At 39.9% G+C, this 27988-nt stretch overlaps 3 protein-coding genes across 6 annotated transcripts in view; 2 read left to right on the top strand and 1 right to left on the bottom strand.

The window, feature by feature from the left end:
• Positions 1–23759, top strand: part of NWD2 (NACHT and WD repeat domain containing 2) — a 170705-nt gene extending 146946 nt beyond the window's left edge. Inside the window, exons 4-7 of the mRNA XM_019741957.3 lie at positions 1620–1823; positions 8401–8545; positions 13071–13660; positions 17579–23759. Coding sequence (XP_019597516.3) covers positions 1620–1823; positions 8401–8545; positions 13071–13660; positions 17579–21511 — 4872 coding nt within the window. The 3' untranslated portion in view covers positions 21512–23759. The remainder of the gene's footprint in view (positions 1–1619; positions 1824–8400; positions 8546–13070; positions 13661–17578) is intronic.
• Positions 1620–27940, bottom strand: LOC109452759 (uncharacterized). 2 transcript variants are annotated; one of them, XM_088792537.1, is made up of 3 exons: positions 27611–27940; positions 27182–27415; positions 1620–1802 (listed from the first exon to the last, which is right to left on the bottom strand). In XM_088792537.1, the coding sequence occupies exons 1-3, from the start codon at positions 27932–27934 to the stop codon at positions 1794–1796; spliced, it is 567 nt and encodes a 188-aa protein (XP_088648663.1). In that variant the 5' UTR covers positions 27935–27940; the 3' UTR covers positions 1620–1793. The 2 variants fall into 2 exon arrangements, with proteins under 2 accessions (XP_088648663.1, XP_088648662.1); XM_088792536.1 differs by lacking the exon at positions 1620–1802 and adding an exon at positions 23866–27012 and having other exon boundaries at positions 27178–27415.
• Positions 27849–27988, top strand: part of PGCKA1 (PDCD10 and GCKIII kinases associated 1) — an 83066-nt gene continuing 82926 nt past the window's right edge. The window contains exon 1 of one of the 3 annotated variants that reach the window (XM_019741946.3): positions 27849–27988. The gene's annotated coding sequence lies outside the window, so the exon portion shown is untranslated. The other 2 variants (XM_088792528.1, XM_074322253.2) reach the window with 2 other exon arrangements.

Here is a 27988-nt window from a genome sequence, read left to right as displayed (position 1 = left end):
GGTGGGGCCTGAGAATTCGCATGCCTAACAAGTTCCCAGGTGTTGCCATGCTCCTAGTCCAAGGACCACATTTTGAGAATCACGAGCTTATGTAAACATTTAGAGGAATTCAAAGTGTTGCTCCACAAAGGGGTGTAGACAGCATCACTAGGTTTAAATTTTTTAAACATCTGGTGTTTTACTCACTACGAAACAATACATATGTATTGCCAAAAAAACTACATGTTTCTAATAAAAAAGCAATAAATTCATAAAACAGCCTAAGTGAGTTTAAACAACCGACTCAAAGATAGCCATTGATAACCTTGCTGTGTATCCTTATACAACCTCTTTCATGTGTATGTGTATGTTTATGTATGTACATAAACAATATTCTCATATATGTGAGAGAATTTATATCTGAAACATTGGAATCATAGATACTGTTTTGTAATTTACCTTTTCAATTAATAGTATACTATAAACATCTTTTTCTGTCAATACAGTTCTAGAACACAATTTGGTACATCTGAAGAGAGATACTATAAATACCAGGGGTGCCAAAAAAATGTATACAAGTGGACACTTTGATCAGTGTTGCTCAAGCAGTAGTTCGCTGTAATCAGAAGTGTCTGGACGCTGATGGTAACCACTTTGAGCACCTTGTGTAATTGCAGAAGCCAAATGTGACTTGTATTCATATTTTGTTATCAGTATATATTAAGTATTACAATTTTAATAGTTTTTCTTTCTTAAAATGTGTATACATTTTTTTGGCACCCTCTGTTTTTCAGTGTTCCCCTTTGTTGGGCACTTAAGTTATTACTCCAGCACTTTACTGTTAAAATTGGTTCAGCATAAATATTCTGGTAAATCTTTATGTACACCCTTAATTGTTTTCTAAAGTCAAATTCCCAGAAGAAAAATTGCTAAGTCAAAATTTATATAGATTTTTGTATAAATTTATATAGATTTTTTTTAAGGCTTTTAATACATACTGCCAGAATACCCTTCAAAGAAACATTGGATCAATTTATAGACCCATCAGCACTACGTGGGTATTTTCTCACACTTCCACACAACATTGCCTCCACAAGTTTCTGCCAATTTAATCGGGAGAATATGATATATTTTTAATATTTTGAGTTGTTTTCAGTAGCAGTGGGGTTGATAGTAACATTGCATTCAATGATTTCATACTTCTTTCATTTATAGCTGTTAAATCTGGGGCTTAAACATCATACTATTAACTCCTTACAAAACAATTCTTTTGTTTGAGAGTTCACGTGTTTCATATTTCATAGGGTCCAGCATGTCATTTTTCTTTGTCATGAACAAACAAAAGATCTCATGAGTAGAACAACTTTTGTTGTATTATGTAAACTTAAGGAACATAAATCTATCACAAAATTCTGTATTTTTAATTTATCCATGATATCCAATCTCATTGCTCAGTATGTGAAGAATTTGTTATAACTACAATATAATTTTAGTTGTGAAATAATCCATGGGAAAGAACTATCCACTGTAATTAGAAGAGAAAACTGATGGAACAGTGTATCTTATAATCTATTTGTTCGTATTTATTGAGTGACCACATGATGTTGAATACTAAAATGAACTTTCTTGTTGATACACAGGGACTATTAGGTGAAAAATATGGGAACATCCGAATCCCTGGAGAAGTGGAAGCCTCAGAGTTTGAAATGATTTTGGATGCTGCCATAGAGGCAAAGCTGGAGACCAAGTTACTGGAAGAATGGTACTGTCGAGATGAGAACTCAGTGCCAGCAGCTTATTACCTCAGACCCAAATCAGAAATGCTGAAAGGCAATAAAAATACAGTAAGTGTCTGTCCATTACTTTAAACGGTTTGTCATTCAGGAGTGGTTTTCTCCACAAAAAAGGCACAGTAGACACAAATTTATTCTGCCTTGGGCCCTAAATTTCCTTTTAACAACAAAATTCAAAGCTAAGAAACCTTCCAATTTTTGTCTCATCTTTCTTTTGAGCACCTCAGACTTTCCTTCTGGGGTCATTCCCTTCTTCCTGAAGTATACCTTTTGGAAATTCCACTTATGAAGGTCTACTAGAGAGAAACTGTCCCAGTGTTTGTTTATATGAAAATATTCTTATTTTTCCCGTTTTGCTATATATTTATTTATTCTGATTGATATACACATGCTTCATGTTTGTGAATTCATGTATTCTATCAGTTCTGGAAAATTCTCAGCCATCATCTCATTAAATACTGTCTATTCTCTATTACCTCTGTTTTTTGGTTTTTTTTCAATTTATTGGGGTGACAATTGTTAGTAAAATTACATAGATTTCAGGTGTACAATTCTGTATTACATCATCTATAAATCCCATTGTGTGTTCACCACCCAGAGTCAGTTCTCCCTCCATCACCATATATTTGATCCCCCTTACCCTCATCTCCCACCCCCCACCCCCTTTACCCTCTGGTAACCACTAAACTATTGTCTGTGTCTATGAGTTTTTGTTTCTCATTTGTTTGTCTTGTTCTTCTGTTGTTTTTGGTTTATATACCTCATATCAGTGAAATCATACGGTTCTCTGCTTTTTCTGTCTGACTTGTTTAAGATCCATCCATGTTGTCACAAATGTTCCTATATCATCTTTTCTTACTGCCGAATATTATTCCATTGTGTATATATACCACAACTTCTTTATCCATTCATCTATCGAAGGACGTTTTGGTTGTTTCCATGTCTTGGACACCGTAAACAAAGCTGCAAGGAACATTGGAGCACACATGTCTTTATGGATAAATGTTCTCAGAATTTTTTGGGTAGATACCCAGGAGAGGGATTGCTGGGTCATACGGTAATTCTATTCGTAATTTTTTGAGGAACCTCCACACTGCCTTCCATAATGGCTGCACCGGTCTGCATTCCCAACAGTGCATAAGGGTTCCTTTTTCTCCACAGCCTCTCCAACACTTGTTACTATTTGTCTTGTTCATGATAGCCATTCTGACTGGGGTGAGGTGATATCTTATTGTGGTTTTTATTTGAATTTCTCTGATGATTAGCGATGTTGAGCATTTTTTCATATATCTATTTGCCATTTGTATGTCCTCTCTGGAGAAATGTCTCTTCAGGTCCTCTGCCCATTTTTCAATTGGGTTGTTTGTTTTTTTGTTGTTGAGTTTCATGAGTTCCTTGTATATTTTGGATACTAGCCCCTTATCGGAGGCACTGTTTGCAAAAATCTTCTCCCATTCAGTTGGTGGCCTCTTTATTTTGTCAATGGTTTCTTTTGCCGTGCAGAAGCTTTTAAGTTTCATATAGTCCCATTCATTTATTTTAGCTTTTACTTCCATTGCCTTTGGAGTCAAATTCATAAAATGCTCTTTGAACCCAAGGTCCATAAGTTTAGTACCTATGTTTTCTTCTATGCAGTTTATTGTGTCAGGTCTTATGCTTAAGTCTTTGATCCATTTTGAATTAATTTTGGTACATGGTGACAGATAGCAGTCCAGTTTCATTCTTTTGCACGTGGCTATCCAATTCTCCCAGCACCATTTATTGAAGAGGCTGTCTTTCCTCCATTGTATGTTTTTAGCTTCTTTGTCAAAAATTATCTGTCCATATTTATGTGATTTTATTTCTGGGTTCTAATTCTATTCCGTTAGTCTATGTGTCTGTTTTTCTGCCAATACCATGCCGTTTTGATGATTGTAGCCCTGTAGTACAAGCTAAAGTCAGGGAGTGTGATACCTCCAGTATTGTTCTTTTTTCTTAAGATTGCTTTGGCCATTCGGGGTCTTTTGTGGTTCCAAACAAATCTGATGATTTTTTGTTCTATTTCATTAAAAAATGCATTGGGATTTTGATGGGGATTGCATTAAATCTGCATATAGCTTTGGGTAATATGGCCATTTTAACTGTTGATTCTTCCAATCCATGAGCACAGAATGTCTTTCCATTTCTTTGTGTCTTCTTCAATTTCTTTCAAAAGTGTCTTATAGTTTTCAGCATATAGGTCCTTCACATCCTTGGTTAAGTTTATTCCTAGGTATTTTATTCTTTTTGCTGCAATTGCAAAAGGAATTGTTTTTTGTATTTCTTTTCCTGAGATTTCATTGTTAGTATATAGGAATGCAATGGACTTTTGTACGTTGATTTTGTAGCCAGCAACTTTACTGTATTCATTGATTGTTTCTAATAGCTTTTTGGTGGAGTCTTTAGGGTTTTCTATATATAGCATCATGTCATCTGAAAAGAGTGATAATTTAACTTCTTCATTCCCAATTTGGATGCCTTTTATTTCTTTCTCTTGCCTGATTGCTCTGGCAAGGACTTCAACACTATGTTGAAAAGCAGAGGTGATAGGGGACAGCCCTGTCGTGTTCCTGAACGTAGAGCAAAGGGCTTCAGTTTTTCACTGTTAATTATGAGATTAGCTGAGGGCTTGTCATATATTATGTTAAGGTATTTTCCTTCTATACCTATTTTATTAAGTGTTTTAATCATAAATGGATGTTGTATCTTGTCAAATGCTTTTTCTGCATCAATTGATAAAATCATATGATTTTTGTCCTTTATTTTGCTTATGTGATGTATCACATTGATGGATTTGCAGATGTTGAACCATCCTTGTGCCCGGGGATGAACCCCACTTGGTCGTGATAAATAATCTTTTTAATGCATTGTTGTATTCGATTTGCTAGAATTTTGGTCAGGATTTTTGCATCTGTATTCATCAGAGATATTGGTCTGTAGTTTTCTTTTTTTTGTGCTGTCCTTACCAGGTTTTGGTATCAGGGTAATGTTGGCCTCATAAAATGAGTTAGGGAGTACTGTCTCTTCTTCAATTTTTTGGAAGAGTTTGAGCAGGACTGGTATTAGATCCTCTTTGAAGGTTTGGTAGAATTCACTAGTGAAGCCATTTGGTCCCGGACTTTTGCTTTTGGGAAGGTTTTGGATGACTGATTCAATTTCGTTACCGGTCATTGGTCTGTTTAGATTTTCCAGACTTCATGGTTCAGCCTTGGAAGGCTATGTTTCTAAGAACTTGTCCATTTCTTCTAGGTTATTGAATGTGGTGGCATATAGTCCTTCGTAGTATTCTTGCATGATCCTTTGTATTTCTGTGGTGTCTGTGATAACTTCCCCTTTTTCATTTCTGATTTTGTTAATTAGTGTCTTCTCTCTTTTTATCTTATTGAGTCTAGCCAAGGGTTTGTCAATTTTGTTAATCTTTTTAAAGAACCAGTTCTTTGTCACATTAATTTTTTTCTATTGTCTTTTTGTTTTCTATTTCATTTAGTTTTGCTCTGATTTTTATTATTTCCTTTCTTCTGCTGACCTTGGGTTTCATTTGTTCTTCTTTTGCTAGTTCTTTAAGGTGTATCATGAGGTTATTTATTTGGGATTTTTCTTATTTCTTGAGATAGGCCTGTAATGATATAAATTTCCCTCTTAAAACTGCTTTCGCTGCATCCCAAAAATTTTGGTAGGATGTGTTTTCATTGTCATTTGTTTCTATGTATCTTTTGATCTCTCCTCTAATTTCTTCTTTGACCCAGTCATTCTTTAAAAGTATGTTGTTTAACCTCCATGTATTTGTGTTTTTTCCTGCTTTCTTTTTGCAGTTGATATCCAATTTCAAAGCCTTGTGATCAGAGAATATGCTTGGTATGATTTCAATCTTCTTAAATTTGCTGAGGCTGATTTTATGTCCCAATATATGGTCTATCCTTGAGAATGTTCCATGTACACTAGAAAAGAATGTATAGTCTGATGTTTTAGGATGAAGTGGTCTATATATGTCAATTATGTCCATTTCATCTAATGTGTCATTTAGGGCTGCTATTTCTTTATTTATTTTCTGTTTGGATGATCTATCCATAGCTGTCAATGATGTATTTAAGTCCCCTAGTATAATTGTGTTTTGGTCAATTTCTCCCTTTAGTTCTGTTAGTAGTTGCTTGGTATATTTCGGTGCTCCCTGATTGGGGGCATAAATATTGATGACTGTTATGTCTTATTGTTGTATATAGTCCCCTTTACCATTATGAAATGTCCATCTTTGTCTCTTGTTATCTTTTTCACCCTGAAGTCTGTTTCATCTGATATCATTATGGCTACACCTGATTTTCTCTGGGTACCATTTGCTTGGAGTGTCAATTTCCATCCTTTCCCTTTGAGTCTATGCTTATCCTTGTAACTGAGATGCATCTCTTGGACACAGCATATGGTTGGGTTTAGTTTTTTGATCCAATCTGCTACTCTGTGCCTTTTTATTGGTGAGTTCAGTCCATTTACGTTTAGGGTGATTATTGATATGTGATGATTTCCTGTCATTCTATCTTTAGTTTTCTGGTAAGACTGTGTCTCAATTGTTTCTTTGCCTTTTTGTTGTTGTATAGTATTTCTGTGTGGTGGTATTCTATGATGGGTAGGGAGGGGGCGGCTAGTCTCAGTGCCTAAGGCTTCCATTCTCTGCTAGGCAGTGAGGGCTTAAACCACCGTTTTCAGCCTTTTTCCCTCAGTCTTTTCTCCGAGGTCTCTGCTGTGAGCGTTGGGTTCAGCCGTGTTATATGCTGTCCCCTCAGCCCTGTGGGCCATAAGCGGAGCCCTAGCAGTCCGAGTTCTTCCCTCTCCCGCAGCTGCGGTAGTTCCGGGAAGCAGCGAGCTCGGCGCACTGAGCTGGGTCTGCGTCCTGCGCCCGCGCGACTCCGTCTCCGCACTTCTCCCTTTCCTCCTCCCCCACTCGCGCGATTAGCCCACCTGTAGGTGATTTCGGTAGTCGGCCTCTTCGTCTTGCCTGTCTGCTGTGCAGGGAGTCCTTTGTGGAGTTATCGTTGTTCAATTTGTTGTAAATTCCAGGGGAGCTTTACAGAGGCTCACCTCACGCCGCCATTTTTTTCTGTTCTGCTCTTTAATTAGACGTACATTAGATCATCTCCATCTATCTTCTATGTCTCTTATTTCTCTTTCACATTAACAATTTCCTTATATCTCTGTGGTGCTTTCCAGAAGATTATTTTAGATCTCTTTTCCAGTTCACCAGTTTTTTTTCTTCAGCATGTGTCCACTCTGTCCATCACTGAGTTTTCAAGTTCAGCAGTTATATTTTTAATCTGTTTAAGTTTTTTTGTTTGTTTGTTTGTTTGTTTGGTGGGGTAGTCTTTTTAAATCTGCTTATTTTTAATAATCTTTCATTTTTTAATTCAATACTGTTCCTTTAACATTTCGTACATAGCTAATTTATATTCTTGCCTCGTATGTAGAATCTTGGAGTGAGGTTGATTCATGCATGAGTATGGTGGAAACGTTGTTGTCTCCTTTCCACCGTGGTTCCCAAATGTATCTACTATGTGTGCCCTAATACTACATGAAAGGGAAAAAGAAAATGGGTGAGCCCATTCATTGCATAGAATTTTTGGAGAGATTGTAAAGAAGGCATAGATTCCATCCCTTTCCGAAGAAAATATCCTCAATACATTTAGCACCCAGGCAGCTGCAAGAGGAGGAAGGACCTGGATCAGTGATATTTCTTCATTGAAGGACCTTGTATAATTGCCATTCTGATATTTAACATAAACCATTTTATACATGCAATATGAAATCATGTCAGAATCCTTGATTCTTTTTCCCCCTTCACATGTATTATTCAAAGTAATTATCTGCAAGAATATTGCTTCTGTGAAGAGGAATGTCGAGGTGAACACAAACCATTCCCCAGTTAAATATGCCAGGAGTAAACGTAAATGTATCTATCATTAAACATGATACCTCAAGAAACCAGGTTTACGCTGTGGCTTGGGAGTACTTGCTCCTATGTTACTATTTAATTGGCTTTAGTTGCTCCTCCTTCTTTTGATTCTATGATCGTCTAGGGGAACTTAAATTTTTCTCTAAACCTTGCATGATGTTTCTGCATAAACTATGATTAAATAAGTGAATATATGAATAAAATTATCCTCAAGACTCTATGAATGTTACTTTCTTGGTAGGCAATCCTCCTATTTCATTTCCTAAAGGATCATAAAAACAAATGATGAAGAAACAACTAAAGACAATTAAATAGTAATATAGGAGCACCTCCCCTTTAACTTTCTCTCCTCTTGAGAGTATACAGAAGAGATAATTTTGTGATGACAGTTGTACCAAACCAAAGGGAAATACACGGCATAATAAGAAAGCCCAACAAACAAATCCTGCTTGGATTCACACCCATGTATAACTTGGGCAAGTTCACATATAACATGGAAATGATTTCTAACTTTTATGGTTAGTGGGGGTGTTAAATTAGATACTGTCTGCTAAGCACCTATCATAGCATTGGCACATAGTAAACCTTCATATAATAAAAGTTCTTTTGCTCTTAAATGTTGGTTTTTCTTTGATGGTTTTAAGACTATATCTCACTTTTACATTTCCATAGTTGCAGCCTTCCGCTAATGCTGAGAATGAGAAGACCTGGCAAGAGATGTCAGATGAGATTAAGAAGATATTTAAGGCTGCTGTAAAACTGTTACATGAAAAGGGGAAAATAAAACACAGCCAAGCTAAGAGGTACCTGTTCTCAGGTAATTTTTATACATCCTCAGGACACTGAGGAATAAATAATAGATGTTTTCACTGCTTCCCTTTGATGGTCCCATAAATTTCATTTCATTTACTGCCTGGTGAAATTTAATTTTTCTAAATGTTTCTATCCACTGGAGAGACAAGTGTTCTTTTGTTTTCACTCATAGATAAGACTTTACTTGAGGATTTCTCCAGAAAATGTGATTTTAAAAGAAGTCAGAGGAGGCTGGATATAATAGACCAAACTCTGCCAGTGTTTCTCAGTTGAACTGTTTGTTCATTCACTCATTCACTCACTCACTCAGCAAACATTTATTGAATGCATACTATGTGTCAAACACTAAGAATACAACAGTGAATAAGAAGGCATGGTCTCTGCTCTCCCAAAATTTATTTGTTAGTAGGCAAAATAAATGATAGGCAAGTAATCAAATAAACGAACAAGGTTATTTCAGAAAGATAAGTGCTATGAATAAAACAAAACACAGTAATAGGATGATAGGGGCTGATGAAGAGTGCAGGAGTCCAGATTTAGACGGAGTGGGCAAGAAAGAGATGGCTTTTGAGCTGCATGACAGACGGAATCAGAGCCAGCAGTCCTGTATCTAAGGTAGAGAATTCCTGGCAGAGAGATCACCAAGTTCAAGATCCTTAAGACAGGAATGTGCTTAGTGAGCTCCAGGAAAGGAAGAAGATGAAGGTAGCCACATCCTGGAAGTGGGCCCAGGCCATAATAAGAATCTTATGTTTTATTCTGGGTAGGAGGGGAAGCTATCCAAGGTTATGAAGTAAGGGAATAGCAGGACTAATTTAACCTTAAAATAAAAATCTCCCCAACTAGTAAGCAGAGGCGCATTTGCCCACCTTTCTCAGTCATAGAAAGGAAGCTTTATTTGTAGAAGTTGCACAGGAAACTACAGAGCTGAAGGAATATGCCAGTTTTCAGAGGACAAAAACTACTGGGTAAAATTAATCAGATATGTAACATTTATTTTGAAAGTTGATAGTAAAGAATTATTGCGGAAAAAGCAATATAGTATTTGCATCTTCAGATTGGTTTTGGGAATGGCGCTTGGCAAAGCATTTGTGAAAACCTAAAAGGTACTCGATGCCATTCTCCCTGGATGTATGTATTCCAGCTCAGAGAAATTATAAATAATTCTGAAAAATTCATTCTCTGGAAGGTGTCAAAAATTAGGTCCTATTTCAGGTCTTCCTGAAAATACTAAAATTGGCAGCAAAAAGTACTATCTTCAGAATATACAGATTAACAAATACCTTGTTCCTTTGGGATCTTTTTGATCCGTTTTTTGAGGCTCTGGTTCTTCATTTTTATCAAAGGTAAAACCATATTGTTTAAAAAACATTCTGTGTTAGGGGGAAAAAATGCCCAGAGCAAAAGCTTTCCTGTTCTTAATATAAGAGACACCACTTTGAGGAAGGCATTCTCTCATTTAGAATCATACAGCTCAACTATTTGTTCAAATAGTTGTTCAACTACTTCATTGGCAAATGCTTTCTCCTAATTTTCTCCATGCTGAAGAACTCTGTCTATGTGGATAGCCAAATTAAATAAATAATTCCATACTATGTAGTATGAACTACTACAAGTGAACTGTTTTCTGCTTGGGGTTACATCTCTTAAAGATACACATGCTCAGAACAATTTTATTTATTTTACATTTCAAACTCATTGGAAGACCATGCTGTACAGTGAAAATTGCTGGAGAAGTGCCAACTCTCTAAAATGGATCTACAGAGGACCCTGGAACAACGTAGGGGTTCAAGGAGCAGTAGAAAATCCACGTATACTTGACTCCCCCATAACTTAACTACTAATAGCTTACTGTTGACTAGAAGCTTTACCAGTAACATAAATTATTCAATTAACATATATGTTGTATGTTTTATGTATTATATACTGTGTTCTTGCAAGAGTGAGCTAGAGAAAAGAAAATCATAAGGAAAAGAAAATACATTTACAGTACTACGTGTATTGAAAAAAAATCCATATATTAGTGGACCTGCTCAGTTCAAACCCATGGTATTTAAGGGTAAAATGTAGAATATTTATTATTTTCAGAAATCTTGAAAATATGGATAGTAGAATCTGGAAAGGTATAATATTTATATTTGAGTGTAACATTTTGCAACACTTCCAGGTTCACATTTTTAACTGGCAGGAGAGGAAGAGAAATAAATTAGACCTCAAAATGGTACACTACTGTGAATATCAAAAATGAGTGGTCTTGCGGGTAGTGAAGAGATGAATGTCTCATGAATGATAGTTGCCAGGGCTGGGCATCTCCTCCATCAGGTGCTGTGACTGGTTAAATTTTAGGATATTAAGAAAAATGCAAAGACAGAAAACAAATACTATATAATATTCTTGTAAGAAGGGGGAAAGTTTGTAATATTTATAGACAAGCAAATATCAGAAATTATTCATAGAACTCCTCTAAAATCATGAGGATGCACTTTGCTTATAAAAATAACTCTATAAAGTTGGCTTTGTCTCAGATGATTCATTTATTCAGGTATATTTATTAAGTCTATACCATCAGCCAGGCACTCTCATGTATACCCTCTTTTTTTCCCCTTGAGCCAAGCTTAGATGGGCTCTGCCACCTTAGTTTGTCTGCATCTCTTTCTATGTTGCATTTACTGTCAACACCCCTCATTGACATACTCTTTCCAAAGAGGTGATGACAATGTCAGTTAGGTTACAGTACAGTTGACTTCTTCTCTGGGCGTCAGAGGTCATAGTGTGCATCTCTGATTATCATCCATTATTTGTAGGTACTATAGTTTGGCCACTTTCTTTCTCTTTGTGATACTCAGAATGTAGCACCCATCTAATCTTGCATGCCCCTAGCATTTTGCACAAATGCCTGGAAAAGATATAGGCCAAAAGCTGCTTTCTACAGAATCCCATAATGTTGAGATTTTTTGCATCTTCCCTTGTCTACGTTATAAGCTCTTATTTTTCTATAAATAGAAGACGAGACATTTGTTGTACAGGCTCCTTTAACTGGCCTTCTTAACCAACTTGCCTGATTAAAACCCTGTGCAAAACAATACTGACGAAAATGGCACAACTCGCTCAACACAGGTGGCTATAAATATATCTTTTTCATGTGAGTCACAAATTTTTATCAATTATTACTGAAAAAATACCATCACGAGAGTCCTACTAAAAGGCATCATTTTTTTAAAAACTTCCCACCTAAATAGTTACTTAATAGAATACATGTATGCACTGATGTTGGAATTGCGGCCAGCACATTGAAATGGTTTCAGCCTAGGGCCAGCTCAGCCCTGTGTACTCAGAACCCCACCCCTTCACCCATGCTTCCATCCAATCCAGCTCAGTAGTCACTTCCTTTGGAAAGCCTTCCCTAACCTCTCCAAGTGGGTTAGACCCACCCCCCAAAATTTGTTCTCATCACACCATGTTCTTCTTCATGGCACCAAAAGCAATCATAATAAATACATGTATTTGTGGGACTCTGTGATTCACGTCTGCCGTCCTCTACTAGACGGTAAGCTCTATAATGGCCTTTTCTCTCAAGATTGTCTGTTTTCTCTCACCTTTGTATCTTGAGCACCTAGCAGCATACCTGGCACATAGTAGGTGCTCAGTTAAGACCAACTGGATGAAGGAAAGCAAAAGGGGAGGGAGAAAAGAAAGAAGGGAGGACAGCTAGTTTTAAAAGACCGCTTGCCTTAAAATTCATTTCCATTGGTTTAATTATTTCATTTCTTTTTCTTTCCTAAAATCATGCACAAGTGATGTTTTTATTACTACAGATATAATTTTAAATGTTCTTATGGGGCCTCAAGTGACTTGTGATGTATATTTACTTGTATGTAAGAGTATGTATTGTAAACCAACACATGGTTTATCTTAGAATAAAGTTACATATTAAGTTATTTTTCTGTACCTATGCTGATAGATATAATGGGATTTAACAGTGACATAAATAATTCAGATCAATCAATAATAAGAACATTATATTTTGAACATGCTATTATATTTATATTTAGACGTATCTACCTGAGGTACAATGCACCTCAAACAAATGGTGAAGCTACAATGTAAAGGGGAGACTGACAAAAAAGGAGTAACGTAGATATGTCTTTTGGCCTCTTCCTAGTTCTTTCCTGGCCCTAATTCGTCCCTGCTCTTCACTCTTAGAACCCATTGAAGTCTGAGAGGAAAGTTAAGCAGGAACTTAAAATAATCAGCTACACACTTGGTATGCTTTCTTTCTTATGCTTATGTTCAACCTCTCCCTCCAATTGGGGAAGAAATTAAAGAATTTTATTTAAAACCCAGTGTTCCAGGTTCCAGGCTGTCTAGGAAAACAGAAATAGGAAATTAAGAATTCATTGTAGAGACGACTCTGCTACACACTATAAGCAAAATAATCTACCAGGAATGAGTTGAGAGTTAAGTGCTGGGAGCGTGCCCCGTGGCTCCTTTGTTCTAGGCAGTGAACTCCTTGTTTTATTCTCTTGCAGCTGTAGAGGATGAGTTTGACTTCGCTCTAGGAAAGCAAACTCCAGCATTCCTAAAGAAGTGCGTCTGCTACATCAGGAAAATTGCTAACATTGAGCGTTTTGTGAAAATCCCAGAGATGGGAAAATACATGGATATAACAGGAACAGAACCAAGGATTGTTCGGGACCCAGAAGCCCAAGAGAAGCTGATAAAACTCAGGGATGAATTTATTCCTACGATTGTTGCGTCATCTAATCTGAGAGTGTACACATCTGTTACTCATTGTGACATGAAACTAGGCTATTCCCAGGAAATAGAAAATCATTACATAGAAGGACTTGGTAAACAATTTTATGAGGACATGATTGATATAATACAGGCAACGGTTCAACAGAATTTTGACACTGAAACTGATACACTCTATGACGAAATCCTCCAGCATTCGTCATTATGTAAAACGTATGCCTCTTTCTACGAGTACAAATGCGAATCTCTAAACATAGTGCATAAATACATTCTTCCAAGCAAAACCGGGCACATCAACCCACTTATTATATATGGTGGACCATGTACTGGGAAGACCCTTCTGCTAGCTGAAGCAGCAAAGAAGGTAAAAGCCTATTCTTTTATGAGTATATTTGTAAACGCCTTTACTTTTGGGAAGAGATAAACTGATCAAATTCATTTCCATTTTCTGTGTTTACTATCTGAATTATAACTAGTCCGTTTGGATGGACATTTCACTGTTCCTTTTTTGCTAGTGTAAGTCATACTGAAAGAATAGGGGTGTAATTACAGAACAGCTTGATTTTTTTCTCCCACTGTTCAAACTCATGTTGTGGGTCTAGCTTTCATTTGGATAAAAACGAGGGCAGATCTCACAACCCTTCTCATTCCTCCACAAAGACAAACCCTCCAGTTAGTTCATGAAATCAGTCTTAGTTCAGCAATGAATATGTCTAGTCTAAAATGAAACATTAAAGTTCAGTCTCCAATTCTCTCCCCCAGCGGAGGCTTACCATAAGCAGGGTATCTTTAGTGGTAGATAGGGACATGGCCATCTTCTCCTTTCTTTCTCCACATGGCACTCCCTCCCCTCTGTCCCTAATCCCAACCACATTTATGAACCGTGTAAGGTTGCAGTTCAGAGGATGTAGGAAAGGTAAGTGGCCAGAAAGTTCTTACATGGCCAGTACTGTTCTGAACTGGGCTCTGTACTTTCTGGTGTTGCCAGGTGTTTAAAGCTGCGTCCTGTCTCTTCTGAGATTTTTTCATGGTTTCCTAGAGGTCCTTCCTCTCTGCATCCCCTGTCCTTACTGAGCAGCTCTCACCTACAGTTCCCTAGACACAGGGAATGCATCTTTTTCTAGCTGGTCACTTCCTTGGCTCCTAGACATCCAGCAACACATGTCTAAGCATCTTTCTACCAAGATCCTCTCCACAGCCCAGCAAACTCCCTTAGACAGGACCTGGGAAAAACCAACGAAAACTTTTTTTCAGCTCACTCTTTTCAGTGGCCCACATCTGGCACATGGGAAGCAATCGGGTATTTTTTTCCCTGAGAAATTTCAGCTCCAATACAGCAGTTCTCTCTCACTCCTCCATCACAGCAGCTAGCCAGCCTCAGTCAGGCAACCTCCATATTTCTCAGACACAAATGGCCATATCCCCCAAGCTGCGGGGGACACCATGTAAGCGGTCCATTGTAGCCCCTTTCCCTAGACTGGAAGTGAGGGGTGGGCATCTCTCAGCCTTCCCTTTAGGAGAGAGGTGGTGACAGACACAACCCACAGTACCCTAATCTCCAACTTTTTTCTTGGCCTCTTGATTCTCTTTTTTAAGTCTAGAGAGGGTTAGTCCACTAAAGGTGGAAAAACTGGTTCTCACAACTTCCTTTCAAGTCCTGCATGAAGGTCTGGAACCTCACCCTGGAATGTGCTATCTATTGTCTTGGCCCCTCAGTCTAAACTGGACTCAATTACTTCCATTTTTAACCTTCTCTTACACTTAATATCAACATCTGATGGTTTCTATTATCTGGTGTAACTTCAGAATCTCTGTAGTGTTCTTCCTGTGCTTACTCTCTTAAGAACAGGGTTTTCTTTAACTTCATGAACATTCTCATAATCTATGACATTCAATTAGGTCATCATGAGGACGAGAACAGGGACAGTTGTGTTGCACCTTATATGGGGATTAGGTGCCAAAGTATGCTCACAGGTGAAAATCAGGTATCTCCAACTTACTCTTAAAAAGTCCTTAGGAAGACCAATTGACCATTGCTCAATATGCCAAGCCCAGCTGCTGGTTTTCCTTCTTGTGTCAGAAGATACAGCTCTTTCTTTAGTTGAACACCAGATGAAGTGGCTGGCTTACATTTAGGGGTCACGTTGCATCAAAATAAATATCTGTGTGTGAGTGTGTGTGTGTGTGTGTGTGTATCTTTGAACTCAAATTTGTATGTGAATTTTCAAACTTCAGAAGTATTCCAAGTAAGCAAGATAGTAACACTATGACAGGCCCACAGGAACTGCAAAGAAAGAGAGAGAGAAAACATTCACATGTGCTATTTCTCACTCTAGAGTTTTTTCGTTGTGGAGGAAGGAAGGGTACAAGTGGCTGGAGGCCAAGTACTGTTGACTTTGGCTATGTGAAATGTGCGTGTTATGCAACGCCACGTTCTCTAGCACAGGAGGTAAACGATCACGTAGGACATGCTGGTAGGCCTGTATACACAAGCAATCGAAGCGGACACAGGGTGGTGACAGTCCAGTTGATCAACATGAAAATGGCTTTCTGAGCTCTCACTGTTCTGGATATTTTGTCCAACTATCAGAGTGCATCTGGTCACATCCTGGGACTCTGGGCCCCCCAGGAGCCTTGCCTGTTTCTAGGTTCCCTGCCCGTGTTTCTTTTGCCTCTCTCCTGGGCAACGTCTGCCCCCAACCACCACCACCAACAACAACCTGTGCTCTCGTGACTTCGTGTCATTTGTGAGGATGCAGACACGTGTGTTAATCTCATGGGTACCTCCTGTGTATCCAACATGTCCGTGGGTGTGAGCTCATGATCAGAGGAACACTCTCTACAGCTGTTACACAGTCAGCAACACAGAATTGGGAGGACGGAGGACGATGCACATAATCGCCAGAAGCGATCCATGTAGGGACCACAAATTGTGTTCTGTTTCTGATTTGCCACCAAAGGCAGCCGTAGAATGGCAGGATTATCTTCCTCCAAATCAGCTTCCAAGGTTGGGGCTAAGCAACAACAATAAAATGCTTATTTTCCTTAATAGCTCATTCTGAAATGGACAGCCATAAATCTTTTCTAAACATATTCATACTTTAACCTGAACTTTCTCTTGAGGAACGAAATTTCATAAACTTGCTTTGTAATGTATTAAATTATACCTCCTTTCCTAAGGATTATCCTTGTGAATTCCAAGGATTACTGAAAGATTATCACCCTGAAAATACGCTTTGGAGTGTTTTACACTTGGATCATATCCCTTCTCGTTGTGTTTCCAGACAGAAAAATACTAAATTTAGCAAACCCCTCATATATTTTATCTCTGTAACTTCATAATTGAGAGGGGAGAGAGAGAGAGAGAGAGAGAGAGAGAGAACGCGTACACTAGAATGAAAGTCTGATTGAATTCTCCAACTTCATCTGCTGGTAACCATTTAACTCAGAGAAAGTCATTTCTCCAGCCTGGACCTCAGTTTCCCCTTCTGTTACATGATACTGTAATTCACATGTGCCCTACAGAGAGAGAATGTGAGGACTATATAAACTACCTGTTTATATAGTAACTGTTACAATGCACAAATTTAGCAAAACTCTTTTAACCAGCATTATCTATTTTAACCAGATTTTTATGACAGTGATAAATAATCCTAATGATGACCCTATAGCATCACAATATAATAAAATGTCTCTGAATCATAAAAGATTAAAGTCAGTGTCATTTTAGTACTGAGTATTTTTTATCACGTTTTAATTAACTAGAAATTTGGTCAGCCATATATGGCATTATATGACCTCAACCAATGAAAATATTTGACTCTATAATATTTAAATCATTATTTAATCTATTCATTAAACAAATATGTACTAAGAACCTACTATATGCCGACAACCATGCCAGGAAATGGGATGCAGCGATGAAAAACTGACCGTATTAGATATTCAGACTTACTGTTTATGAAACACTTTGTAACTTTTAAAATACAATCGAAATGTTGCCACATGGTTGAATAACACTATCATCACTATTTTATTAATAAAAGGTAATCACTATTTTATTACCTTTAGTAGCGTAATCCTGAGGGTCTCACCCATAGATTTGAGTGCATGAGCTTTGTGATCGTTCTTTGACCTTCTCACAAGGTTTTTCCATTTCCTGGTTCTAGACTACTTTGTGCATGGTCAAGGTTACCAGAAGTCTAACCTGTGGAGATGAGAAACGTAGTGTATGACCATGTGAATGTATATTACCATTCTGAACGCCACGTTTATGTTTTAGGCTTATGGCTGGCTACATGAAGACACAGGACCAGAATCGGACCCCGTAATAGTTGTGCGATTTCTAGGAAGCACAGACATGAGCACTGACCTCAGGACTCTCCTTGTAAGTGTTTGTGAACAACTGGCAGTTAACTACCGCTGTCTGGTTCAGAGCTACCCTAAGAAGATACATGACCTCCGTGACTTGTTTATAAATCTTTTGAATGAGTCTTCATTGCAGAGACCTCTGGTAATAATATTTGACGCCCTAGAGCAGCTCTCCGAGAGTGACGAGGCAAGGAAGCTTTGGTGGCTCCCAGCTCACCTTCCCCGTTTCGTACGGATAATCCTCTCCACACTGCCCAACAAACACGGGATCCTGCAGAAACTAAGGTGCCTTATCCATGAAGAAAACAACTACATCGAGCTGACTGCCAGGGACAGGAAGATGTGCAGCCAGGTCCTCAAACACCAGCTATTGCGAGTCAAAAGGAAGGTCACCTCGGGCCAGCAGATATACGTGAACAATGCGTTCTCCAAGTGCACGCTGCCCATGTTTGTGAACCTGACCTTCAGGGAGGTGAGATATTGGCGATCTCACAAAGATGTTGATGAATCCTCCCTTTGTGTCACCGTTCATGAAAGTATAGAGCAGCTATTCTGGTCCTTGGAGAAGAAGTGTGGTCAGAAACTGGTCTCCAGGGCTCTTGGTTACATCACCATGGCCAAAATGGGTTTGAGTGAAATGGAACTGGAGGACGTGTTGGCTCTAGACAACAGTGTTATGAATGAACTCAATGAGAACACCAGGCCCAGCAATCCCCTGAGAGTCCCTTACTTGTACATCGCAAGGCTCAAGGAGGGTCTTAGTGGATACTTAATAGAAAGACACGTGAAGAACGTCACACTCCTGGTCTGGGCCAATAGACACCTACAGCTCATAGCCCAGAAGTTGTATCTGCAGGGCGACAGTGACCTACGTGAAATGCACACCATCCTGGCAGATTATTTTCTGGGGGTCTGGTCAGGGGGGAGGAGGAAAGCTTTCTGCCTTGAAGATCCCTACTTGAATGGCTGTCTTGATTTGGAGAACAGAAGCCTACTTGAGGAAGAAAAGCACTTCATGGAACAGGCTTCTTTTGACAGGCAGGCCCCAGAACAGCCCTGGGTTTTCCAGTGTAATCCACTGGAACCAGACATCTTTTTCGTCAATCATCGGAAAATGTCTGAGCTCTTGTACCATCTGACGAGGTGTGGAAAAACCGATGACCTGCTTTATGGCATCATCATGAATTTCAGCTGGCTTTACACCATGATCAAAATCGGCCAATTTGACAAAGTGCTTTCAGACATCGAGCTGGCTTACAACTACTCACAAGAGAAGGAGCTGAAATTCCTGGCGAGCACCCTACGAAGCATCAAAAACAAGGTCATTGCATTTCCCGGCTCCCTTTCAGCAGAGCTTCAGCAAAGATTGCTGCCTGTCATAAGTTCCCTGCCCAAACTGAGACACCTTCTACTAGAGTGTGATAAAGACGGGCCCAAATATTGCTCCATTGTGCCATTACATTCATCCATGGATGTGACATATAGCCCAGAGCGTCTTCCCTTGTCATCTAGTCACCTGCACGTCACTGAGATTCTGCCTACGTGTAACCCCAGTACTGTTCTCACAGCTTTAGAAAATGGTTCTATCAGCACATGGGATGTGGAAACTCGTCAACTACTCAGGCAAATCACAACAGCCCAGTCTGTCATCCTGGGCATGAAACTCACCAGTGATGAAAAGTATCTAGTGGTGGCTACGACAAATAACACCTTGTTGATTTATGACAATGTAAATTCTTGTCTGCTGTCTGAAGTGGAAATCAAAGGTACCAAGCATGGAAGTGGCTCCACCTACATCAATGGATTCACACTGTCCGTCCACCATGCCCTTGCATGGCTTGAAGCCAGCAAAGATGTCACTGTCATTGATTTGCTCTACGGATGGCCCCTTTACCAGTTCCACTGCTGGTATGAAGTGACCTGTGTCCAGTGTTCTCTGGATGGCGTGTATGCTTTCTGTGGACAATACTTGAACACCACCACCATATTTCATTTAGGGAGTGGAGAAAAGTTATGTACGGTGACATCTGAATTTTCTGGTGGGTTTGTGAAGTTTCTTCTTATCTTGGACACGGCTCAAGAAATGGTCATGGTAGATAGTGAGGGAAGCCTTTCTGTTTGGAATACGGAGGACATTTCCAACCCCCAGCTGACTGATGACTTTGACTGCCGACGAGAAGACAGCGAGGTGGTCAGCATTGAACTTTCGGAGGACCAAAGTGCAATTCTTATCTGCAAAGCCCTCGGCATTGAGCTCCTAGATACAGGCATGTGGAAGGTGGCTGAAAAGTTTAGAGCTAAGCACAATGAACGCTTTATATCTGCCGTGCTGTCCAAAAATGGAGATTGCATCATCGCGACCATGGAAAATACCTCAGCCGTGTTTTTTTGGAGGCGGGACACAGGACAATGTATGGCAAGCTTACAGGAAATCTCAGGTACCATAGTTAAGTTGGTGAAATCCAGTCACCACAACATGCTGCTATCTTTATCAACCAGCGGTGTTCTTTCCATTTGGGACATAGATATAATCACAGCTATGTCCAACATAGATAAGACTGGAAAACCCATCCAGAGTCTAGTGTTACCAGCTAGAGGGGAAATCATTTACTCCCTCGATGGCTCTGATTGTGTTCATAAGTGGAACTTCAGCAGTGGGTTCATTGAAGCGGTATTTAAACATGAAGGAATCGTTGAACACTGCGTGCTGACGTCCTCTGGAGACATCATGGTGACATCAGATGACAAAAGCAGCCAGTACGTCTGGCACACCAGCAGTGGTGAAAACCTCTTCCGAATTAATGGGCAGAGAATATCTCAGCTGCTAATTACACACAATGACCAGTTTGTGGTCTCTCTCTGTGAGGAAAATGCCTCCCGGGTTTGGAGACTGGCCACGGGCCACCGGGTCTGTAACATTCTGACCACTTTGCAGAATGCCTTTATAACCTCTGCAAATACCTTCGTGGTGGGAATGACCAAAAGCAAAGTTCTGGCAGTCAGTCTGTGGACAGGAAGTATCACCAAGAAATTTTGCTGTGAAGATGGCACCACCATTGTGAACTTTAAACTGATCCCCGACTGTCCAGACATCATCGTGTTTATCACATCAGCCGAGACGGTGAATATCTGGAGTCTGACAGATGAAGTGATCTGTCGCCGTGTGCAGCTTCCAAACAACTTCTTGAAAAATCTAGAGGATTTTGAAATTTCTCCCAATGGAAAGCTAGGCATTATATCCCGGGGAGATGAAAATATCAACGTGCTAGACTTACACAGCGGTAAATTACGGGTGGTTCACGCCTCTGGGGTAATCTGGCGCCAAAAGTTGTCTCGAGATGGTCGCTACCTGGTCTACATTTGTTTCCGAAATGGGGAGGAAGAGGATGAAAATGGGGCAATATCCAGTTTAATTGTAATGAGACTGGCTGATGGAAAAAATATTGGTGCTTGTTCCCTTTACAAAACACCAACTTTTCTTGCCCTCTCACAGAGGCACCTCAACATCATTGTGGGTTTTGACGACGGGAGTATAGGGATATACACGGTAGTGGACCGCGTAGATGCCGCACTGAAAATTAAAATTGCCACTTCAAATAGCAGACAGATATTCAACAATGCAACACAGACCTCCAGACCAAAAAGTAATAGTTACTGTTTCAAAGTATCTGTAGATTGCTTATGGAGAGAGTCCACTGAGGTCTTTGCAAGAGACAGTCCCATCACCGTCAGTGACTCCACTGAGCCCAACGAGGCGACACCCTCCAAGAAACACAATTCTTCCTATGATCGGATGTGCTCTGCCCTGGAATCCAGGGGCCACAGCTATGCCCCTGACAACTGACAAAATGTTTATCTTGTTCACCAGAAATACATGGTACACACAGAAAAGGAAAAAAACAAAACAGTATCTTCTGTATCCCAAATGATAAACTATTCATTTCTTAAGAGATGGGAAAGATGCTAGAGTTCCACTGTTCATTATTAAAATGCTCGTGAGATGTACAGAAATGTGAAGCTGGTTCTGAGTTTGGTCTTTTTGTCAAAGTTTATCCAGAAATGAAATCTTGACAGAATTTCTAGAAGTCGTATGTAAATGGCTCCATCAGCTGGAGGTGAGAGGGTCGTTTTAAAATCGTGTGGAAAGCAGCAGCATAACTCGCCCCCTTGTTTCAGATGAGAGAGGCTAGAGACCATTTGGACTGGAAGTAGTGCTACAGAAATTGGTTGAAATTGTGAACACAAACAGCTATTTGACTTTACCTGATTGTGTGGCTTTAAGTAAACACAGCCTTAACCTCTCTTTACATTTTACAATCCTGACAACTGTGTCACCCCAGTCTGTAGATGGAAGGTCTAAAGGTGCAAAATAATGCAACAAAAATGCCCAGATGTACCCCCAGTTTCACAAGAGAAAGGACATGAAATGAGAGGCCACAAACTGGACTGGAACACGAACTACCTACCACTATCATAGGGCTACTGAACACACAGAGTCAGTCTTCGTGAAAATGGAGTTGTGACAATTGCATGCGAGGGTTTCCGTATAATGGAACATAGTATTTTTTAAACTATTTCCTGGGCTGCAAAAGAACACATTTAATAAGAGTCCATAATCTTCTCATGTCTTTTTGAAATACCTATTTGTGCTGGGTGTAAGGAAGAATTACAGAAAGGGCATTACAGATTTGGTCCAAACACCTGTTCATTTCTATCATTGTATTAACAAAAGTGTGTGCTATTCAGTCAATTGTATGGAAGCATACATTATTTCCTAATTCCCTGCAGTAACTCTTAATAGAAAGACAGCTTTCTCAACATGCCATCTATGGTATACTGATGACATTTGCCTTACTCTCTCATTCCTCCTTTTTCCTGTGTAAAATGCAGATAGATGACCAAATACTCGGGGACAAACTGAAATATGCCTGTCTTTGTGCTAAAATATTCCATAAATCTTAAGGGTGTCCAAAGGTTCTTTAATGTCCCTGTTTGTAATCACTTTCTTACTTCTACACACAGTATGTATGCTTCTTTAACTGTCACCCTTTCCAATTGAGGACTCTTCGGAGACTTTTCTAGTCTTCTCTGTTTCAAAGCAGAAGCTGTGAAATGTATTAAATCTTTTTTAAAAACTACTTTATCTATTTAAAAGAAAATACCACATCCCGAAAGGGGAGAGTGATTTTCTCCCTTCCATATCTTCCACCTGGCATGTCCTTGGATAACTTCCAAAGCCTGTCAGTAGTGGTGGTTTGGTTTGGTTTGATTTCAAAGTGGCAGCAGTGAGTAGAGAAGGCAGAATAATGAACAAGGAACTGACGCACTTTCGGTCCAGCTCTGCCATGAACTCATCAGGTATCTGTCGGCAGATCGTTAACCTCCCCACTGTATTGTTTATGTAAACTGCTAAATAAAGATCATGGTAGCATCTGCTGTAGCCCCTCTAGGGATATTGGGGAGCAATATAAGAAAAAATGCAGTGACATCTTGACTGTTGACACTGGAAAGACAACGTAATCTAACCCATAGGGAATCCAAGTCAATTGTATTTCACTTTGGAAAGAGATATGATTCAGATAAAACACCCAACTCCATGTTGAAAGACTTTTCCAGTATGTTCCTCCTCGTCTGGCTACCAGCCAGGGAGGTGGTAGCCGGGAAAAGGCCCAGCGCACGTACAGATCGCCTGCAGTTGATTGTATGAGTCAATGCTTTTTTCAGCTCTTTGGAGGCAACACATCTTACTCCTGTCGTTATCAGTTGGACCTCCAAGGCACATATTTCTAAATTAAATGTCTAGGTGGATTAAATGTCGTGTGTGAATGTTCTGTGTAACAGCCAATAGAGTTTAACAAGTGACTTGAATGATTTTTCCTAACTTGTTTGCAACTGATAGCTCATATTGAATGTTTTTATGTAAACTTTGTATTGTTGGGAAGAATTACCCAATCAGAGATTTATATTTTCATAAATGTTACCTTTAGTTAAATTTTGTTACAGAGTTGTTACACTAGAAAATTATTGCAGTCTTCAAACAATATACAGTCTTGTGTATGTTTTGTTTGTATGAATAAACGATAAACTATGTAGATATGTGGTGTTTGTTTTTCTCCCCCAACTTTGATATAGTTAGAGATCTGTAGTAGTAGTAGTAGTAGTAGTAATAGTTCATGCCTACTGAGTGCTTATTGTACACCAGGTACTATTTTCAGAGCTTCATATATACTAAGCCATGTAAACTTCACAACAGCTTTATGAGGCAGGTGCTGTTAGTATTCCAAATTTACATATGAAGAAACCTAGAAACACAGGTCCAGGGAGAACAGCTGAACAGCATTTCAATGTATCATCAATGTCTTTTTTGTCAACTTTCTCAAAGCACATACCAATATAATATTGCGTATCCAGTAGGCCCTTACTGACAATGACCTATAAGATGTTTTCTTACTTATAGATGAGAAACCAGGCTAGGTTCTGAAGATCACTGGCAGTCTTTGCAAACTCTCAGGATTTTCAGGTGCACTGCAGTAGTTGATGTACTATTCGTTAAGCAAATATTTATTGGGGCCTACATTTTGCCAAAAATACAAAGGTTAATAAAATAGCTCCTGCCTTCTAGGATTTCCAAGTCTTAACAGGAAAACAGATAGGAAACAGTTCTATGCGTAAGTTCAAGGACAGTGTGCTTTCCTCTGGGGCTGGGGGTGGAGGTGGGAAGGATAACCAAGGAGTCATCCTACTCATAGATTCTCTACAGGTAAGATGCCATGGGGAATTTTCCCATATGTACTTTTTCTGTTTCTTGCCTCTTGGATCTGAGAATCCACTCCCACCCCTCCCCACCCCCACCCCACACACATACAATTGTTTAAAACAGGGCAGCAATAAGAGCTTAAGTGATGGTAACAAGGAAATAATCAGGTGAAACTTTGTACCTAGTTTCACGAAACAATTATTCTCCAAGAAACTTAAAATCAAGGTGTCAAGAAAACAATTAGAGTAGCCATTGGGTTTATTGCCTCCATTTTCATGTGACCTCAAGACTGACTTTAATTTAAAATTTACTCCGGCTGAAAATGATTCCATTACCCATGCTGGGGAATTCCTTTGGACTCATTGAAGGTTAAAGCCTCTTCTCTCTTGGTTCTCAAGAGAAAATGTAGAGAAGCTGGCCATCAATATTTGCATAAAAGCATTTCATATACATGGAATTTGTTGTTTAACTAAATATCTTTTATCCCAGGGTCAAAAACACAAGTACTGCATATTTGTTATGTCCAAGGCATTATACTGTGCCCTACGGTGATTTGAAAATTAGTCACATACAATTCCTGCCAGAACCTTACAATCTAAAGGAAACACAACTAAATCAGATGTGAGACAGACTGTGATACAAAGTTATTAATAAAAGTGAATACATTGCAGAGGAGCAATTAACTCTGGTAATCAAAAAGGGTGTTCAAGACGAGGTGACAGATAGCTGAGGCTTGAAGAATAAGTAGAATTTAGTTCTCAGAATGTCAGAAAAGACGTTTCAGGTGAAGGAATCTATGAGCTAAAACAGGGAGAGTCGAAGCATATTTTGGATAAGTTCAAATGCTATGTTGGGATTTCAGACTTTATTCGGTAGTCAACGGAATCGTGAAAAATATTTTGAAAAGGAGAATAGTCATATTGGAATGATATTTTAGAATGACTCAGGCAGTACTCTGTCAGATGGATTAGAGATGGAAAAGACCAGAAGCTGGGAGACCAGTAAAGAGCCTATGGCAATGATCTGAGATAGAAAGTGTAAGAACTTTATCTTAGTGAGAATGCTAAGAGGGGGAGCAATTCAAGAGTGACTTCAGGACTTAACTGACAGTGGTGGGAGATGAAGGAGAGGGAAAACAAATAATTTCAGTTTTCAGTTGAAATTGGGTGGATAGCAGAGGTGCAAATGTAAAATGAATAGGTTAGGAGATGAAAGTTGGGGAGATAATAAAGTTGGACCTAGAGAGTTCAAAAGTTAAGACCTCTATGCAGGGCAATTGGAAATATGCTATCCATCCAATGGAGAAATCTGAGATAAAGAATCCAGCTGAGATAAAGAATCTCTTTCTCGAAAGTCTAAAATGCCTCATGAGGGATTTGATTCAAGATGGCAGAATAGGTAAATGCTTCCTATGCCTACTGCATCCCAGGATGACACCACAATTACAAATAAAGTATAGAACAACCAACCTCAAGATTCATCTCAACACTAGTTGAACAGAACCACTATAACTAAGGATATAAAGAAGAGGCCACATCAAGACTAGTATGAGGGATGGAGATACGAAATGGGCTGACGCTAAAACGCCTCATATGGTGCTTTTTTGGGATATAAGCCAATAGCATACACTTTTTAAATTTGTGTCTTTTTTTTTAGAACTATATTGACAAACTTAGAACTATGTTAACAAATTATTCAAACTAGCTTTCCTGGCTTCCATGACTCATCAGTTGGAAACAATTTATATGCCAACGAAAACATGAACACACTTTGAAAACAGTATATTATGTTTTCATTCCTGCGTGCATCAAGAAACCATAGATTTTTCTTCTGTATTTTTCACAAGGACCCCACAAATCTCCATTTAGTACTTCATGTGATCTGCAGGAAGCACAGATTACACTTTGTATAGACACATCAGCGTGTTGGGTTTCAGTGTATCAATATGACAAATTATATAACACTGGTAATTTGAGATTACCAATAACACCACCATCTCTGGCTGTATAGAATCCCAGCCTTTACTAGATGAGGGTAGTTTAAACAGCCGCTGGAGCATACTAAGCAATGGTTTGCAAACTCGACTATGCATCACTTGTTAAAACACAGATTTCTTCACTCTCCCTATCCCCCACTATTTCTGAATTGATATATCTGGGGTGGGGCCCAAGAACTTTCATTTTTACTAAATTCCCCCCAGGTGGTGCTGATGATTCTGCCAGTTTGGTAACCACACTTTAAAACCCAAGATAAATACCAAAGTATTTTTGGTCAGAATAACCTGACAAATGTGCCAATATCCTGTACACATTGCTAACGTGTCAGCTTGCAGTGGTGACAAACCGTTCAATCAGAAAATGATTTAAAACAGCATATAACTTCCCTCATAAATCTATCATTTTAAAACATACAGCTACTACTACGCGAATGAGGAGATTCAGAAAATGAGTTTTAGTCCATAAAGGCACATGTCTTGTAAATGGCGCTGAAGTCTCTAAAGTGGACGCGTTAAAAACTAAGGGCAGTATGTCTGTCTTCAAATAGTGTTCTGTTCCGTTGCTTCTCCAGCATCCTGTTTCATCCTGATTCTCCCCGGATGATTTGGAGGGGGAAAAAACAGAAGAGTTAGGTAAGCTAGGTGGCGCAGTTGCTTAATACATTTTCCTGTCAAGCCCGTAGTTTACTTCGCAGCGCAGGTGAAAAGAATGTCCCATGCTTAAGTAGTATTTTAGGGTAAAGAAACAGTTCTCCACCCACCTTAGGTGCGTGGATTGCAACAAGTACGGGCGTCGAGTTCAGCAGGTTGGACGAAGTGTTGCAGCCGAGGTTCCTACACCCCAGGAAAAGAGGAGGACGGTGCGGGGCGGGGCAGCATGATTTCGTTGAACTCCCACTGTGGTTTTGAGGGTGCAAGCAGCAAGTTTGTGCAGCTTCCTTGGGAATTATCATGGTAGCGTCTGCGCTGATTCTCCAATCATCTATCTCACAGGTCTAAGCAGGTAGTGCAGAGGAAACAGAAAAACACAAGTACGCGGCGGTGAGGGGTACAGATCTCTGCACCACGGATGCATTTATTTATGTTCTTACTTTCGTCCTGAGCCCTAGGAAGCTCCCCTCTCCCGACAGCACGACAGAAAAGTAGGCACTAAAAAGTTTCCCAGCACCGGCAGGCCGCTGGCATGCTACCTGGGTGTGGGTGCTCAGAGGCCGAGCTCCTGGATTTTCTGCTTCAGTGCGCACGAAGGCCAGCCCCAGCCGCGGGGGGTCGGCAGTAGGGTTCCGAGGGTTGGCGTGCGCCCTGACTGCAGCCCGGGGACCGCCAGGGGAGCCGCGCCGTGTGGGGCGCGCTGGTAAAGGGTTACACGTGCCGGGAGGCTCGCCCCGGGCCGGGCCACGTGACGCGCGGGCCCAATGACCGAGCCTGGGCGGCCGCAGCGGGCGCAGCGGGCTCCGGGCGGCGCTGAGCCGCTGGTGTTTCCCGGCGCGGCTGCCCGAGGCCGGCGAAGCCATGGGCACCGCGACCCCGCCACCGCCGCCACCGCCGCCGCCGCTGCCCGGCCCCAG

The sequence above is a fragment of the Rhinolophus sinicus genome, chromosome 1, assembly GCF_057876585.1.
Source record: "Rhinolophus sinicus isolate RSI-liver-muscle chromosome 1, RSI-T2T, whole genome shotgun sequence".
Classification (NCBI taxonomy): Eukaryota; Metazoa; Chordata; class Mammalia; order Chiroptera; family Rhinolophidae; genus Rhinolophus; species Rhinolophus sinicus.
The sequence above is the reverse complement of the archived record's forward strand: the minus strand, read 5'-3'. Positions and strand labels throughout refer to the sequence as shown.

Excerpts from the sequence above, each read along its gene's own strand:
- LOC109452759 (XM_088792536.1), bottom strand. The coding sequence starts at position 27,934 with ATGGCTTCGCCGGCCTCGGGCAGCCGCGCCGGGAAACACCAGCGGCTC. Across the intron at positions 27,416-27,610 it reads CTCTGAGCACCCACACCCAG|ACCTGTGAGATAGATGATTG; the intron begins GTAGCATGCCAG and ends CTACCTGCTTAG.